General features: G+C 40.0%; 5 protein-coding genes across 5 annotated transcripts; 4 read left to right on the top strand and 1 right to left on the bottom strand.

Moving 5' to 3' along the window:
- Positions 1-1,636: 1,636 nt before the first annotated feature.
- Positions 1,637-3,442, top strand: TVAGG3_0451570 (regulation of response to stimulus; the record flags this gene model as incomplete). Its single annotated transcript, XM_001302757.1, has 1 exon — positions 1,637-3,442. The coding sequence occupies one exon, from the start codon at positions 1,637-1,639 to the stop codon at positions 3,440-3,442; it is 1,806 nt and encodes a 601-aa protein (XP_001302758.1).
- A 280-nt stretch (positions 3,443-3,722) lies between these two features.
- On the top strand, positions 3,723-4,412 carry TVAGG3_0451560 (glycine-rich protein family; the record flags this gene model as incomplete). Its single annotated transcript, XM_001302756.1, has 1 exon — positions 3,881-4,405. One exon carries the CDS (start codon positions 3,881-3,883, stop codon positions 4,403-4,405), a length of 525 nt encoding a protein of 174 aa, XP_001302757.1.
- A 1,598-nt stretch (positions 4,413-6,010) lies between these two features.
- On the top strand, positions 6,011-7,147 carry TVAGG3_0451550 (uncharacterized protein; the record flags this gene model as incomplete). The annotated part of the gene is made up of 1 exon (XM_051234643.1): positions 6,011-7,145. A coding segment is annotated over one exon (1,135 nt), but the record flags the coding sequence as incomplete, so codon positions are not given.
- Positions 7,148-10,971: 3,824 nt separating this feature from the next.
- Positions 10,972-14,858, top strand: TVAGG3_0451540 (uncharacterized protein; the record flags this gene model as incomplete). The annotated part of the gene is made up of 1 exon (XM_051234642.1): positions 12,763-13,668. A coding segment is annotated over one exon (906 nt), but the record flags the coding sequence as incomplete, so codon positions are not given.
- Positions 14,859-15,960: 1,102 nt separating this feature from the next.
- Positions 15,961-17,415, bottom strand: TVAGG3_0451530 (glycine-rich protein family; the record flags this gene model as incomplete). Its single annotated transcript, XM_001302755.1, has 1 exon — positions 16,615-17,415. One exon carries the CDS (start codon positions 17,413-17,415, stop codon positions 16,615-16,617), a length of 801 nt encoding a protein of 266 aa, XP_001302756.1.
- Between the last annotated feature and the right edge of the window lie 224 nt (positions 17,416-17,639).

Here is a 17,639-nt window from a genome sequence, read left to right as displayed (position 1 = left end):
TATTTAACATATAACCTTGCTAAAAGTAAATTTACATATAATATAATGCATATATTTAGTAAAACGAATTCGTGTTTGTGAAATTGTAATTTTTTGGGTGTCAAATATTTGTGAATATTTGAAGTATACTTGTCTAATAAAATAAAGGTATTTATTCATATAATAATACAAAAACAAATAAATAAGAATATGGAATATAATGTTGATATTTAATTTTTTCTGTGCAAATTGAAAGAATTGGATCAAGCAAATTCATTGTGGTTAAATCTTTAAGTTCAATCCATAAATCCATGAATTGGACTGCAATTGGATAACAAGGAATATATCCATGATATGAATTCACTTTACAACCAATTGGAAAGTCCCAATTATATCCATTATTTTGGCCAACATAAAGTGAAGTATAACTGTATTTTGATGTCAATACATGAATTCCTCCGAATCCAAGCCAAGTCCCATTTGTATCTGACAGCTGTTCATAACCAATTGACGTATTACTTGTATCAGTAAAATAACTATATTGGTGCCATCGAATATGTTGTGGAATTTGTGGAAGTTCAAGCATTAATGAATATACATTCGCTGTTCCATTCGAAATTCTAAACTTATCATCAATTTTGCTTAATATGGAGAATAAATTCTTATTTGTCGAATAATTTGCATTATCATCCGTAAAATATCCATATCTTGAGTTATGATGAAATATTTTGAGCCAATGTGAATTATCATAAAAAATTACATCGTATCCATTGATTCTAACGTTATTGTCATGAAGAATAACAGATTCGTTATCAATATTTGTATATGTCATTCTTTAGTTTTAAAGGTAGTTGTTATTTTCTTGACATTAAAATTTTGAATCCAGATTTATCAGTTTTAACCTTATTATAAAATAATCTAAATCTTATTTTTGACATCATTTCATTACATCATGTGTTAAAAATATTAGAATCTTTATCAATATACTGTGATAAGTCATAAATCAAATATGATAAAGAACACATGTGAAAAATATATGGCTAAATTTATCAAATTAGAAAACAGAGATAACTAGAATTTGACTGATATTTTAGATTCGTCATACATAAACGGTGGAAAAACTCTTCTCATTGTTGGCTTAACTAAACCACATTTAATTATATCTTCAAATTGTGAAAAAATTGCAGAAGGCACTCAAGACAGCTATTGTTTCAAGCCAGTTAGAAACACACTTGAGCAATTTTCGTTTCATGACAATCCTAAACTAACTAGAATTGGAAATTATTCTTTTTACTTTTGTCTAAAATTAACAACGGTTGATTTGTCACCATGCACAAAGTTATCATCTATTGGATGCTATGCATTTTATAATTGCTCTTCCATAACAACATTCATTTTACCGGAGGGGTTACAAAATATTTCACAATATTCATTTTCATATACAAATATATCAACAATAAACATACCATCATCAGTTACTACGATCGACAAATTAGGAATATGTTATATTTACACTCTCAAGAGTATTACTTTTTCTCAAGGATCACTGCTTACAGAGATAACTTTCAATGCATTTTTTGTTACAAAATTGTTAACTTTTACTGTTCCTCAAAATGTAAGAAAAATAAGCGGAGTTGCTTTTAGTAGTGTTGGAACTATGTCAAGTATCTATGTTGATACATTGAATGAGTATTTTTGGAGTGATGATAAAGCTATATACACCAAAGACAAGACAACTATTGTTTATTGTGCATCTTATATTGGCGATTCATACACGATATTACCAACAGTTACAAAAATCAATGAAGGGTGTTTCATAAATTGTAAGTGCACTGAAATTATCATTCCAACGTCAATTACAGAAATACAAAGATATGCATTTAGTAATTCTAAGATCACTAGTATTCAAATTCCACCAAATGTAACCGTAATTCCATATGCTTGTTTTGCTGGAACAAATCTTCAATCTGTTATTATTCCAAATAATGTGACATCAATCGAGGCGTCTGCTTTTGCAAGTTGTAACTTGCTCACATATATTTGTGTACCTGAATCAGTTGATAAACTAGGTGGCGGATGTTTTCCTTCAAACAGCAATCTTGTACTCAATGTCTCTGAGAAATCTGAAATTAATATTGATCGACAATTACTTGTTATATCTAAAGATAATACATCTTTGATTCAATCAATGAGCACAATACCAAATATTGTAATTCCATCGAAAGTCAAATTAATTAAACTAAATGCATTCTTTGGAAATACAAATTTAGAAACTGTGACTTTTGATGGTGATTCCCAGTTTGAGAAAGTAGAAGGATCTGCCTTTGCAGATTGCAAAAAATTAAGGATGTTTGAATTTGGATCAAAATTACAAATAATTTCAAATAATGCATTTAAAAATTGTCCTCTTCCAATATCAATTTCTTTTCCCTCATCACTTTTAAAGATAGACATTAATGCCTTTTTAAATACCAAGTTGACTCAAATTACATTTAATTCCGATTCAGATTTAGAAATCGGAGACACTGCGTTTGCCAACTGCATTATGATTGATCAAATTCTGTTTTTGAACAAAGGTACAATTTCTTTGGGAACAAATTGTTTTGGAGGTTTAACAAAACTCAAATCAATACAGATTCCAAGAACAATAACAACTGTTGGAACAAGCTGTTTCTCAGGATCTGCTATTGATAGGGTAGCATTTGATCAAAATCAAATATCTTTTTCATCCCTTCCTGCTTCAATATTCAAAGATTGTACATATTTGACAACATTCACAATTCCATCAAATTGTGTATCACTTGGGGCAGAATGTTTAAGCAAAACAGGAATCACAAGTATTGATATTCCAGATAGCGTTACAATATTAGGTATACAATGTTTCAAAGATTGTTCTAATCTTAAGTCAATTGTTATTCGATCAACAAGTAATCTCGAACGAATTGATGTTGGTGTTTTTGAAGGGTGTTACAAATTCAGTGATGTAAGTTCTTTCGATTCACCAAATTTTGTAAGCGAGAGTAGTGCAATCTACAGTCATGATAAATCACACATGTATGTGTATCCTCCTGCATCACCAAGATTATACTTCAGTCTTCTGGAAGGTGTCGAACACATTGAGAGCGGTGCATTCTCAGGTTGTGCGAATGTTCAGGTTATTACTATTCCAGATGGCCACATCAAATCCATTGGTGAGAATGCTTTCCGAGGATGTATCAACCTTAGACAGATCACACTTCCATCTTCGATCAAGTCAATTGGTGTAGGCGCATTCACAAACTGTCCTCTCCTGACATGTGGAATCATCATTCAGAACTCAACATCATCATTCATTCAGATTCTTAAGAAATCAGGACTTGATGTTAAATCACAATTCTATTGTTCTCGATTCTCATGCAGGCAGAACTCGATTTACTCGCCTAGTATTCCAATATCTTTCTTTGTTGTGTTTATATCAATTTAAACATAAAATTTAATAAACAATTACATAATTTCCTTTGATGTTGTTTTTTAAGGCTGTGTCAGGTTTTCGATTTTGAGGACCTAAAAATCCTCTAATACAAAGATAAAAACCAAAACATTAGAATTTCCTTACAAAGGTGATTGTACCCCATATGAAATACACCTTCCAGAAGGATATTATTTTTTTGAATCTTGGGGAGCTCGAGGTGGAGGCACTCAAGGAGCTCCCGGTGGCTATACCTCTGGACGCATGCACCTTTTCTCTCAAACCACTTTTTATGTTTTAGTTGGAGGTCGAGGTTTGGATGAAATCAGAACAAATTCCACTATATTAGGTGGTTGTGGGGGCGGTGGAAATGGAGGTGTTAGCTTCAAATATGAATATGTTTATGGTCCAAGTGGTGGCGGTGCTACCTCTGTTTTTCTAAATTATTCAGATATGGATTCTCGAATATTAGTATCGGGAGCTGGTGGAGGTGGTTATGCATGGGGAGCAGGTGGTTTTGGTGGTTGTTTGCAAGCTGGAAATGGAATGGGTGAAAATTATACTTCTTTGGCTGCAAACCAAACGTATGGATTTTTGAAAGGCCGAGGCGAAAATGGTCGAGATGCAATTATCACTGGAAATGGAGGAGGTGAAGGAGGTGCAGGTGCTGGAGGAGGATACTTTGGTGGTACTGTATCACATGCTATGGGTAACTTTTCCAACACTGGAGGATCCGGAGGAAGTTCCTATATTTCCGGTCATGAAGGATGTAAAATCCACCAGAAATTGAAGTTTTACTCAACAAAGGTTCTTTCTGGAAATGAATTATTTGCTCTTCCTGACAGTAGAATGAATAGAGGAAACAATGGAAATGGGTATTTTCGTATCAAAATCATTGATGATTGTACGATAAAAGATATTGTTTATTTTAGAATGAATTTATATTTACTTATTTTTAATTCAATAAATATATCATGAGTATCATGAAAATTGTTCTCTTTTATGTGATGCGAATTAAAATATAAGTTTTTATATGTATAGTATCTGAGTTTTTAATTGTTTCTGCCAATTAATTATATTATATTGATATAGTGATCAAAAGCTTATAGCGATGTTTCAAATCAGCTTTCAAAAATATGAGTTAAAGTCAATTGGGTGTAGTTGCACCATCAAGGATTATATATTATCACTAATTGAAATCCTCCTAAATTTGTTTCTATCTAATTAATAAGGAATCTATGTCATTCATGTTAATCGAATCAATCAGGTTTATCAACAAAATATTAAGAGTCTGCTGCAACGATAGTGGGTATTCAATTTTTGGGTACTTTTAAAAATAATCGTTATCGTCCATTTTTAGGGATGCGTTAAACACGCCATTTGACCGGGCGTACATTTTTTTGTTCGCCCAAAAATTTCGCCATTTGAGAAATTCAAAAATTAAAAATAAAATTTTAATCTTGATTTTTTTATTTTCGTGATTTTTTTGAAACTTACATAAGCGATGAAATACTTTTTTAAGTAATCTTTATTATATATAAATATATCTTAATAAATTTAATTCCTTAAGGTAGAGCGTGTTCAAATTTAAAATCTCATACAAAATTTCTTAATGGCGTATTTTTCTGAGGTCGCCCAAATAAAGGCGAATTCAAAATTGAGAACTCCAAGGCGTATGGCGAGTATTCAAAAGTACGCCACTTACAAAATATTGAATGTGGATTATCAATTTTTTGGCGTGTTCAATTTCAAATTTTGATATTTATGTTTATTTTATTCAGTATAATGCTAAGAATTAAAATATAAAATTCATAGAATTTTTCTTTGAAAATATTTTACATTTTTATTAGACCACTCCTAGACTAGTCATCAGGTTCTCCTCAGATCATCCTCAGACTACTCCTTATCAGATTACTCATCATCCTCAGACTACTCCTTAGACCCCTCCTCATCAGACTACTCCTCAGATCTTCCTCATAAGACTCCTCCTCAGATCTTCCTCCTGAGACTACTCTTCAGACTACTCCTTAGAGTCCTCCTCATCAGACTAGTCCTGGACTAGTCCTCAGACTACTTCCTGAAACTACTCCTCAGATTATCGCAGACTCCTCTAGATTATCCCAAACTCCTCAGTATACTCCTCAGACTCCTCCTCAGATTATGCTCAGATTATCCTCAAACTCCTCAGATTATCCTCAGACTACTCCTCAAACTCCTCAGTCTAATCCTCAGACTCCTCCTCAGATTATCCTCAAACTCCTCCTCAGATTATCCTCAAACTACTCCTCGGTCTAATCCTCAGACTCCTCCTCAGATTATCCTCAAACTCCTCAGATTATCCTCAAACTCCTCAAACTACTCCTCGGTCAAATCTCAGACTCCTCCTCAGATTATCCTCAGATCCTCCTCAGATTATCTCAAACTCCTAAACTACTCCTCGGTCTAATCCTCAGACTCCTCCTCAGATTATCCTCAAACTCCTCCTCAGATTATCCTCAACACCTCCTCATTACCTCAAATCCTCAATTACTCTCTGGTTAATCCTCAGACTCCTCCTCAGATTATCCTCAAACTCCTCCTCAGATTACTCAAACACCTCCTCAGATTATCCTCAAACTCCTCCTCAGATTATCCTCAACTCCTCCTCAGATTATCCTCAGACCCTCCTCAGATTATCCTCAAACTCCTCCTCAGATTATCCTCAGACTCCTCCTCAGATTATCCTCAAACTCCTCAAACTACTACTCGTCTAATCCTCAGACTCCTCCTCAGATTATCCTCAAATCCTCCTCAGATTATCCTCAGACTCCTCCTCAGATTATCCTCAGACTCCTCCTCAGATTATCCTCAGACTCCTCCTCAGATTATCCTCAGACTCCTCCTCAGATTATCCTCAAACTCCTCTCAGATTATCCTCAGACTCCTCCTCAGATTATTCCTCAGACTCCTCCTCAGATTATCTCAACTCCTCAAACTACTCCTCGGGTCAAATCCTCAGACTCCTCCTCAGATTATCCTCAACTCCTCCTCAGATTATCCTCAACACCTCCTCAGATTATCCTCAGCTCCTCCTCAGATTATCCTCAAACTCCTCCTCAGATTATCCTCAGACTCCTCTCAGATTATCCTCAAACTCTCAAACTACTCCTCGGTCAAATCCTCAGACTCCTCCTCAGATTATCCTCAAACTCCTCCTCAGATTATCCTCAAACTCCTCCTCAGATTATCCTCAAACTCCTCAAACTACTACTCGGTCTAATCCTCAGACTCCTCCTCAGATTATCCTCAAACTCCTCAGATTATCCTCAAACTCCTCAAACTACTCCTCGGTCAAATCCTCAGACTCCTCCTCAGATTATCCTCAGACTCCTCCTCAGATTATCCTCAAACTCCTCAAACTACCTCTCAAATCCTCAGACTCCTCCTCAGATTATCCTCAAACTCCTCCTCAGATTATCCTCAAACACCTCCTCAGATTATCCTCAAACTCCTCAAACTACTCCTCGGTCTAATCCTCAGACTCCTCCTCAGATTTCCTCAAACTACTCCTCAGATTATCTCAGACTCCTCTCAGATTATCCTCAAACTCCTCAAACTACTCCTCAGACTCCTCTCAAATTATCCTCAGACTCCTCCTCAGATTATCCTCAAACTCCTCCTCAGATTATCCTCAGACTCCTCCTCAGATTATCCTCAAACTCCTCAAACTACTCTGTCTACTCCTTCAGTATCCTCGACTCCTCCTCAGATTATCCTCAGACTCCTCCTCAGATTATCCTCAGACTCCTCCTCAGATTATCCTCAGACTCCTCCTCAGATTATCTCAGACTCCTCCTCAGATTATCCTCAAACTCCTCAAACTACTCCTCGGTCTAATCTCAGACTCCTCCTCAGATTATCCTCAGACTCCTCCTCAGATTATCCTCAACACTCCTCAGATTATCCTCAAACTCCTCCTCAGATTATCCTCAGACTCCTCCTCAGATTATCCTCAGACTCCTCCTCAGATTATCCTCAAACTCCTCCTCAGATTATCCTCAGACTCCTCCTCAGATTATCCTCAAACTCCTCAAACTACTCCTCGGTCTAATCCTCAGACTCCTCCTCAGATTATCCTCAGACTCCTCCTCAGATTATCCTCAGACTCCTCCTCAGATTATCCTCAGACTCCTCCTCAGATTATCCTCAGACTCCTCCTCAGATTATCCTCAAAACTCCTCAAACTACTCCTCGGTCTAATCCTCAGACTCCTCCTCAGATTATCCTCAAACTCCTCAAACTACTCCTCAGACTCCTCCTCAGATTATCCTCAGACTCCTCCTCAGATTATCCTCAAACACCTCCTCAGATTATCCTCAAACTCCTCCTCAGATTATCCTCAGACTCCTCCTCAGATTATCCTCAGACTCCTCCTCAGATTATCCTCAAACTCCTCAAAACTACTCTCGGTCTAATCCTCAGACTCCTCCTCAGATTATCCTCAGACTCCTCCTCAGATTATCTCAAACACCTCCTCAGATTATCCTCAGACTCCTCCTCAGATTATCCTCAAACTCCTCCTCAGATTATCCTCAAACTCCTCCTCAGATTATCCTCAAACTCCTCAAACTACTCCTCGGTCAAATCCTCAGACTCCTCTCAGATTATCCTCAAACTCCTCCTCAGATTATCCTCAAACTCCTCCTCAGATTATCCTCAAACTCCTCAGATTATCCTCAAACTCCTCAAACTACTCCTCGGTCAAATCCTCAGACTCCTCCTCAGATTATCCTCAGACTCCTCCTCAGATTATCCTCAAACTCCTCAAACTACTCCTCGGTCTAATCCTCAGACTCCTCCTCAGATTATCCTCAAACTCCTCCTCAGATTATCCTCAAACACCTCCTCAGATTATCCTCAAACTCCTCAAACTACTCCTCGGTCTAATCCTCAGACTCCTCCTCAGATTATCCTCAAACTACTCCTCAGATTATCCTCAGACTCCTCCTCAGATTATCCTCAAACTCCTCAAACTACTCCTCAGACTCCTCCTCAAATTATCCTCAGACTCCTCCTCAGATTATCCTCAAACTCCTCCTCAGATTATCCTCAGACTCCTCCTCAGATTATCCTCAAACTCCTCAAACTACTACTCGGTCTAATCCTCAGACTCCTCCTCAAATTATCCTCAGACTCCTCCTCAGATTATCCTCAGACTCCTCCTCAGATTATCCTCAGACTCCTCCTCAGATTATCCTCAGACTCCTCAGATTATCCTCAAACTCCTCAAAACTACTCCTCGGTCTAATCCTCAGACTCTCCTCAGATTATCCTCAAACTCCTCCTCAGATTATCCTCAGACTCCTCCTCAGATTATCCTCAGACTCCTCCTCAGATTATCCTCAGACTCCTCCAGATTATCCTCAGACTCCTCCTCAGATTATCCTCAGACCTCCTCAGATTATCTCAAACTCCTCAAATTATCCTCAGACTCCTCCTCAGATTATCCTCAGACTCCTCCTCAAATTATCCTCACTCCTCCTCAGATTATCCTCAGACTCCTCCTCAGATTATTCTCAAACTCCTCCTCAGATTATCCTCAGACTCCTCCTCAGATTATCCTCAAACTCCTCAAACTACTCCTCGGTCTAATCCTCAGACTCCTCCTCAGATTATCCTCAAACTCCTCCTCAGATTATCCTCAGACTCCTCAAACTACTCCTCAGACTCCTCCTCAAATTATCCTCAAACTCCTCCTCAGACTCCTCCTCAGATTATCCTCAGACTCCTCCTCAGATTATCCTCAGACTCCTCCTCAGATTATCCTCAAACTCCTCCTCAGATTATCCTCAAACTCCTCCTCAGATTATCCTCAGACTCCTCCTCAGATTATCCTCAAACTCCTCCTCAGATTATCCTCAGACTCCTCCTCAGATTATCCTCAGACTCCTCCTCAGATTATCCTCAGACTCCTCCTCAGATTATCCTCAAACTCCTCCTCAGATTATCCTCAGACTCCTCCTCAGATTATCCTCAGACTCCTCCTCAGATTATCCTCAGACTCCTCCTCAGATTATCCTCAAACTCCTCAAATTATCCTCAGACTCCTCCTCAGATTATCCTCAGACTCCTCCTCAAATTATCCTCAGACTCCTCCTCAGATTATCCTCAGACTCCTCCTCAAATTATCCTCAGACTCCTCCTCAGATTATCCTCAGATCCTCCTCAGATTATCCTCAGACTCCTCCTCAGATTATCCTCAAACTCCTCAAACTACTCCTCGTCTAATCCTCAGACTCCTCCTCAGATTATCCTCAACTCCTCCTCAGATTATCCTCAAACACCTCCTCAGATTATCCTCAAACTCCTCCTCAGATTATCCTCAGACTCCTCCTCAGATTATCCTCAGACTCCTCCTCAGATTATCCTCAGACTCCTCCTCAGATTATCCTCAAACTCCTCAAATTATCCTCAGACTCCTCCTCAGATTATCCTCAGACTCCTCCTCAAATTATCCTCAGACTCCTCCTCAGATTATCCTCAGACTCCCCTCAATTATCCTCAGACTCCTCCTCAGATTATCCTCAGACTCCTCCTCAGATTATCCTCAGACTCCTCCTCAGATTATCCTCAAACTCCTCAAACTACTCCTCGGTCTAATCCTCAGACTCCTCCTCAGATTATCCTCAAACTACTCCTCAGATTATCCTCAAACACCTCCTCAGATTATCCTCAAACTCCTCCTCAGATTATCCTCAGACTCCTCCTCAGATTATCCTCAGACTCCTCCTCAGATTATCCTCAAACTCCTCAAACTACTCCTCGGTCTAATCCTCAGACTCCTCAGATTATCCTCAAACTCCTCCTCAGATTATCCTCAAACACCTCCTCAGATTATCCTCAGACTCCTCCTCAGATTATCCTCAGACTCCTCAAACTACTCCTCAGACTCCTCAAATTATCTCAAACTCCTCCTCAACTCCTCCTCAGATTATCCTCAAACTCCTCCTCAAACTCCTCCTCAGATTATCCTCAAACTCCTCCTCAAACTCTCCTCAGATTATCCTCAAACTCCTCTCAGACTCCTCCTCAGTATCCTCAAACTCCTCTCAGACTCCTCCTCAGATTATCCTCAGACTCCTCCTCAGATTATCCTCAAACTCCTCCTCAGATTATCCTCAAACTCCTCCTCAGATTATCCTCAAAACTCCTCCTCAGATTATCCTCAGACTCCTCCTCAGATTATCCTCAGACTCCTCCTCAGATTATCCTCAGACTCCTCCTCAGATTATCCTCAAACTCCTCAAATTATCCTCAGACTCCTCCTCAGATTATCCTCAGACTCCTCCTCAGATTATCCTCAGACTCCTCCTCAAATTATCCTCAGACTCCTCCTCAGATTATCCTCAAACTCCTCAAATTATCCTCAAACTCCTCCTCAGATTATCCTCAGACTCCTCCTCAGATTATCCTCAGACTCCTCCTCAAATTATCCTCAGACTCCTCCTCAGATTATCCTCAGACTCCTCCTCAGATTATTCTCAAACTCCTCAGATTATCCTCAACTCCTCCTCAGATTATCCTCAAACTCCTCAAACTACTCCTCGGTCTAATCCTCAGACTCCTCCTCAGATTATCCTCAAACTCCTCCTCAGATTATCCTCAAACACCTCCTCAGATTATCCTCAAACTCCTCCTCAGATTATCCTCAGACTCCTCCTCAAATTATCCTCAGACTCCTCCTCAGATTATCCTCAAACTCCTCCTCAGATTATCCTCAGACTCCTCCTCAGATTATCCTCAGACTCCTCCTCAGATTATCCTCAGACTCCTCCTCAGATTATCCTCAGACTCCTCCTCAGATTATCCTCAGACTCCTCCTCAGATTATCCTCAAACTCCTCAAACTACTCCTCGGTCTAATCCTCAGACTCCTCCTCAGATTATCCTCAGACTCCTCCTCAGATTATCCTCAGACTCCTCCTCAGATTATCCTCAGACTCCTCCTCAGATTATCCTCAAACTCCTCCTCAGATTATCCTCAGACTCCTCCTCAGATTATCCTCAGACTCCTCCTCAGATTATCCTCAGACTCCTCCTCAGATTATCCTCAAACTCCTCCTCAGACTCCTCCTCAGATTATCCTCAAACTCCTCCTCAGACTCCTCCTCAGATTATCCTCAGACTCCTCCTCAGATTATCCTCAAACTCCTCCTCAGATTATCCTCAAACTCCTCCTCAGATTATCCTCAAACTCCTCCTCAGATTATCCTCAGACTCCTCCTCAGATTATCCTCAGACTCCTCCTCAGATTATCCTCAGACTCCTCCTCAGATTATCCTCAAACTCCTCAAATTATCCTCAGACTCCTCCTCAGATTATCCTCAGACTCCTCCTCAGATTATCCTCAGACTCCTCCTCAAATTATCCTCAGACTCCTCCTCAGATTATCCTCAAACTCCTCAAATTATCCTCAAACTCCTCCTCAAATTATCCTCAGACTCCTCCTCAGATTATCCTCAGACTCCTCCTCAAATTATCCTCAGACTCCTCCTCAGATTATCCTCAGACTCCTCCTCAGATTTTTCTCAAACTCCTCCTCAGATTATCCTCAGACTCCTCCTCAGATTATCCTCAAACTCCTCAAACTACTCCTCGGTCTAATCCTCAGACTCCTCCTCAGATTATCCTCAAACTCCTCCTCAGATTATCCTCAAACACCTCCTCAGATTATCCTCAAACTCCTCCTCAGATTATCCTCAGACTCCTCCTCAAATTATCCTCAGACTCCTCCTCAGATTATCCTCAAACTCCTCAAACTACTCCTCGGTCTAATCCTCAGACTCCTCCTCAGATTATCCTCAGACTCCTCCTCAGATTATCCTCAGACTCCTCCTCAGATTATCCTCAGACTCCTCCTCAGATTATTCTCAAACTCCTCCTCAGATTATCCTCAGACTCCTCCTCAGATTATCCTCAAACTCCTCCTCAGATTATCCTCAAACACCTCCTCAGATTATCCTCAAACTCCTCCTCAGATTATCCTCAGACTCCTCCTCAGATTATCCTCAGACTCCTCCTCAGATTATCCTCAGACTCCTCCTCAGATTATCCTCAGACTCCTCCTCAGATTATCCTCAAACTCCTCAAACTACTCCTCGGTCTAATCCTCAGACTCCTCCTCAGATTATCCTCAAACTCCTCCTCAGATTATCCTCAAACACCTCCTCAGATTATCCTTAAACTCCTCCTCAGATTATCCTCAGACTCCTCCTCAAATTATCCTCAGACTCCTCCTCAGATTATCCTCAAACTCCTCAAACTACTCCTCGGTCTAATCCTCAGACTCCTCCTCAGATTATCCTCAAACTCCTCCTCAGATTATCCTCAGACTCCTCCTCAGATTATCCTCAGACTCCTCCTCAGATTATCCTCAGACTCCTCCTCAGATTATCCTCAGACTCCTCCTCAGATTATCCTCAAACTACTCCTCGGTCTAATCCTCAGACTCCTCCTCAGATTATCCTCAAACTACTCCTCAGATTATCCTCAAACACCTCCTCAGATTATCCTCAAACTCCTCCTCAGATTATCCTCAGACTCCTCCTCAGATTATCCTCAGACTCCTCCTCAGATTATCCTCAAACTCCTCAAACTACTCCTCGGTCTAATCCTCAGACTCCTCCTCAGATTATCCTCAAACTCCTCCTCAGATTATCCTCAAACACCTCCTCAGATTATCCTCAGACTCCTCCTCAGATTATCCTCAGACTCCTCAAACTACTCCTCAGACTCCTCCTCAGATTATCCTCAAACTCCTCAAATTATCCTCAGACTCCTCCTCAGATTATCCTCAGACTCCTCCTCAAATTATCCTCAGACTCCTCCTCAGATTATCCTCAAACTCCTCCTCAGACTCCTCCTCAGATTATCCTCAGACTCCTCCTCAGATTATCCTCAGACTCCTCCTCAGATTATCCTCAAACTCCTCCTCAGACTCCTCCTCAGATTATCCTCAAACTCCTCCTCAAATTATCCTCAGACTCCTCCTCAGATTATCCTCAAACTCCTCCTCAGACTCCTCCTCAGATTATCCTCAGACTCCTCCTCAAATTATCCTCAGACTCCTCCTCAGATTATCCTCAAACTCCTCCTCAGACTCCTCCTCAGATTATCCTCAAACTCCTCAAACTACTCCTCGGTCTAATCCTCAGACTCCTCCTCAGATTATCCTCAAACTCCTCAAACTACTCCTCGGTCTAATCCTCAGACTCCTCCTCAGATTATCCTCAGACTCCTCCTCAGATTATCCTCAAACTCCTCAAACTACTCCTCGGTCTAATCCTCAGACTCCTCCTCAGATTATCCTCAAACTACTCCTCAGATTATCCTCAAACTCCTCCTCAGATTATCCTCAGACTCCTCCTCAGATTATCCTCAGACTCCTCCTCAGATTATCCTCAGACTCCTCCTCAGATTATCCTCAAACTCCTCCTCAGACTCCTCCTCAGATTATCCTCAGACTCCTCCTCAGATTATCCTCAAACTCCTCAAACTACTCCTCGGTCTAATCCTCAGACTCCTCCTCAGATTATCCTCAAACTCCTCAAACTACTCCTCAGACTCCTCCTCAGATTATCCTCAAACTCCTCAAACTACTCCTCGGTCTAATCCTCAGACTCCTCCTCAGATTATCCTCAAACTCCTTAAACTACTCCTCGGTCAAATCCTCAGACTCCTCCTCAGATTATCCTCAGACTCCTCCTCAGATTATCCTCAGACTCCTCCTCAAATTATCCTCAGACTCCTCCTCAGATTATCCTCAAACTACTCCTCAGACTCCTCCTCAGATTATCCTCAGACTCCTCCTCAGATTATCCTCAAACTCCTCCTCAGACTCCTCCTCAGATTATCCTCAAACTCCTCAAACTACTCCTCGGTCTAATCCTCAGACTCCTCCTCAGATTATCCTCAAACTCCTCAAACTACTCCTCGGTCTAATCCTCAGACTCCTCCTCAGATTATCCTCAGACTCCTCCTCAGATTATCCTCAAACTCCTCAAACTACTCCTCGGTCTAATCCTCAGACTCCTCCTCAGATTATCCTCAAACTACTCCTCAGATTATCCTCAGACTCCTCCTCAGATTATCCTCAGACTCCTCCTCAGATTATCCTCAGACTCCTCCTCAGATTATCCTCAAACTCCTTAAACTACTCCTCGGTCAAATCCTCAGACTCCTCCTCAGATTATCCTCAAACTCCTCAAACTACTCCTCGGTCTAATCCTCAGACTCCTCCTCAGATTATCCTCAGACTCCTCCTCAGATTATCCTCAAACTCCTCAAACTACTCCTCGGTCTAATCCTCAGACTCCTCCTCAGATTATCCTCAAACTACTCCTCAGATTATCCTCAAACTCCTCCTCAGATTATCCTCAGACTCCTCCTCAGATTATCCTCAGATCCTCCTCAGATTATCCTCAAACTCCTTAAACTACTCCTCGGTCAAATCCTCAGACTCCTCCTCAGATTATCCTCAGACTCCTCCTCAGATTATCCTCAAACTCCTCAAACTACTCCTCGGTCTAATCCTCAGACTCCTCCTCAGATTATCCTCAGACTCCTCCTCAGATTATCCTCAAACTCCTCAAACTACTCCTCAGACTCCTCCTCAAATTATCCTCAGACTCCTCCTCAGATTATCCTCAAACTCCTCCTCAGATTATCCTCAAACACCTCCTCAGATTATCCTCAGACTCCTCCTCAGATTATCCTCAGACTCCTCCTCAGATTATCCTCAGACTCCTCCTCAGATTATCCTCAAACTCCTCCTCAGACTCCTCCTCAGATTATCCTCAAACTCCTCCTCAGATTATCCTCAAACTCCTCAAACTACTCCTCGGTCTAATCCTCAGACTCCTCCTCAGATTATCCTCAGACTCCTCCTCAGATTATCCTCAAACTCCTCAAACTACTCCTCGGTCTAATCCTCAGACTCCTCCTCAGATTATCCTCAGACTCCTCCTCAGATTATCCTCAAACTCCTCAAACTACTCCTCGGTCTAATCCTCAGACTCCTCCTCAGATTATCCTCAAACTACTCCTCAGATTATCCTCAAACACCTCCTCAGATTATCCTCAGACTCCTCCTCAGATTATCCTCAAACTACTCCTCAGATTATCCTCAGACTCCTCCTCAGATTATCCTCAAACTCCTCCTCAGATTATCCTCAAACTACTCCTCGGTCTAATCCTCAGACTCCTCCTCAGATTATCCTCAGACTCCTCCTCAGATTATCCTTAAACTCCTCAAACTACTCCTCAGACTACTCCTCAGACTACTCCTCAAACTCCTCAGATTATCCTCAAACTGCTCAGACTCCTCCTCAGATTATCCTCAGATTATCACTTTACATATATATATCGATAACTAAATAATTACTTATTATACTTTCTTTATTTTTTTAATTTTAAAATAATATTAATATATCTTTCTACGTTTAATGATGAAAAGAGAAAGAGGAGTAAAAAGAGGAAAGAGAAAAGAAAGAGAAGAAAAAAAAAAGAGAAAGAAAGAAAAAAAGGACGGTGATAATTTTGTATTGTTTTGTTATTCGGCCGAATGGCGGGTACGAAGTAGCCGCCATTCGGCCCCAAAAATGGAGTATTATTCTATTTTTAAACGGTCATGGCGTAAAACCGTCGCATCCCTAGTCCATTTTAATAAATGTGTTTTTTTAATATTATCTCATGTATTTGATGAAAATGATTAAAAAGTAACACATAATTTACGTTTCATTGCAGCAGACCCTTAATGGCAACCGCTATAGGTGTGTATAATGATAATTTTTTTATTCTGAATATGTTAAGATGATTTCTGATCAAGTAAAATCATGTATATTAGAATGTTGAGATTAAGAGGAAGAAAACATATGAAGGATTGGCATTTAAGAGAACTTATATATGTAATGATGATTCGACCATGGCAGTTCCAAATGCCTGCGGCATGTTCTACATCTGTGAATAAATAGCCGGATGTCTTAGTGAATGCATATGGATGAGATTCAGAATTATCATAAAATTCGTCTGTTGCTTGAATATCACCTTCTGGGATGATAGCATCACGTGATAATGCCCACGAACTCCCACCACCTGCACCACCTGCTCTGTTCTGTGATGAAAATCCACCAAACCAACCAGATCCGGCACCTACGTTATCATTTTTTCTCCATTTGGAACTGATTTTGGATTCTTATTAGGACCAAATCGTGCCGCTTCTCCTGTTCCGAAAGTAAATCCATTTGTAGAATTTGCAAAATATTCATGTTTCAGAGTTCCCTCCAAAAACCAGCTTTGTGCAGCGAGGTTTCCTCCTGCTCCTCCTGAACCATCTTCACTCATGCCATATTGGCCACAATCATCATCTGTTCCCCCTCCACCACCGCTAACTAAAACTCGATGCCATAAATTATTTTTCAAAAATTTGACAGCGGTTTGACCACCGCCGCTGTCTGTTCCTATATATTGATTATCATTGCTATACCAATTTTCAGAGCTCCCTCCGCCACCATAACCTCCTCTGTTTCGATATTCGTTAAAGCATCTATTTGTTGATCTTTCTTGGAATTTGTATCCAAAAATTCCTTTACCTCCTATGGTCAAAAAAGTGAAGGTGTCAGAATGGAGAATAATAGTGCCTGATATATAACCTCCTGCACCACCATTGTTTGGAGTTCTTTCACAATTAGTATTGCCACTGTAGCGCCGCACAATAGAATCGTCGATACAAGAGTTATTATCGAATCTATATGAAGACGATTTATTATTTGGAGAGCCACCTGATGCTCCATATAATTGAAATATATATTTGCCACGTGAAAGTAGGATTTGATAATCTGTGCAAATATGGTTAGATTCACATGGATACTCAAATATATATCTGTTTGAATTGGAATAAACTTTTTTAACTGCACCAGGAACAGATTCGTTATATAATTGGCATGATTTCATTTTTCATAGTATTTTTACAAAACAAAGTTTTGGCAAAAAATCAGCATCAACGATGCTGAAAAGTCAAAATAACATTTTAATTTTAAACTGAAGAAAAATAAAACACCGAATGATATATAATGAAAATGAATCAAATATGAAACTAATTTCAATAACAATTGTTAAAATTATTTATTTTGAATACAGCTCAACTTCTTGAATTTGAAAAATTAAATTTTGAATAA

Source organism: Trichomonas vaginalis, chromosome V (assembly GCF_026262505.1).
Source record: "Trichomonas vaginalis G3 chromosome V, whole genome shotgun sequence".
Classification (NCBI taxonomy): Eukaryota; Parabasalia; order Trichomonadida; family Trichomonadidae; genus Trichomonas; species Trichomonas vaginalis.
Note: the sequence above shows the minus strand (reverse complement) of the source record. Positions and strands in the feature narration are given on the sequence as shown.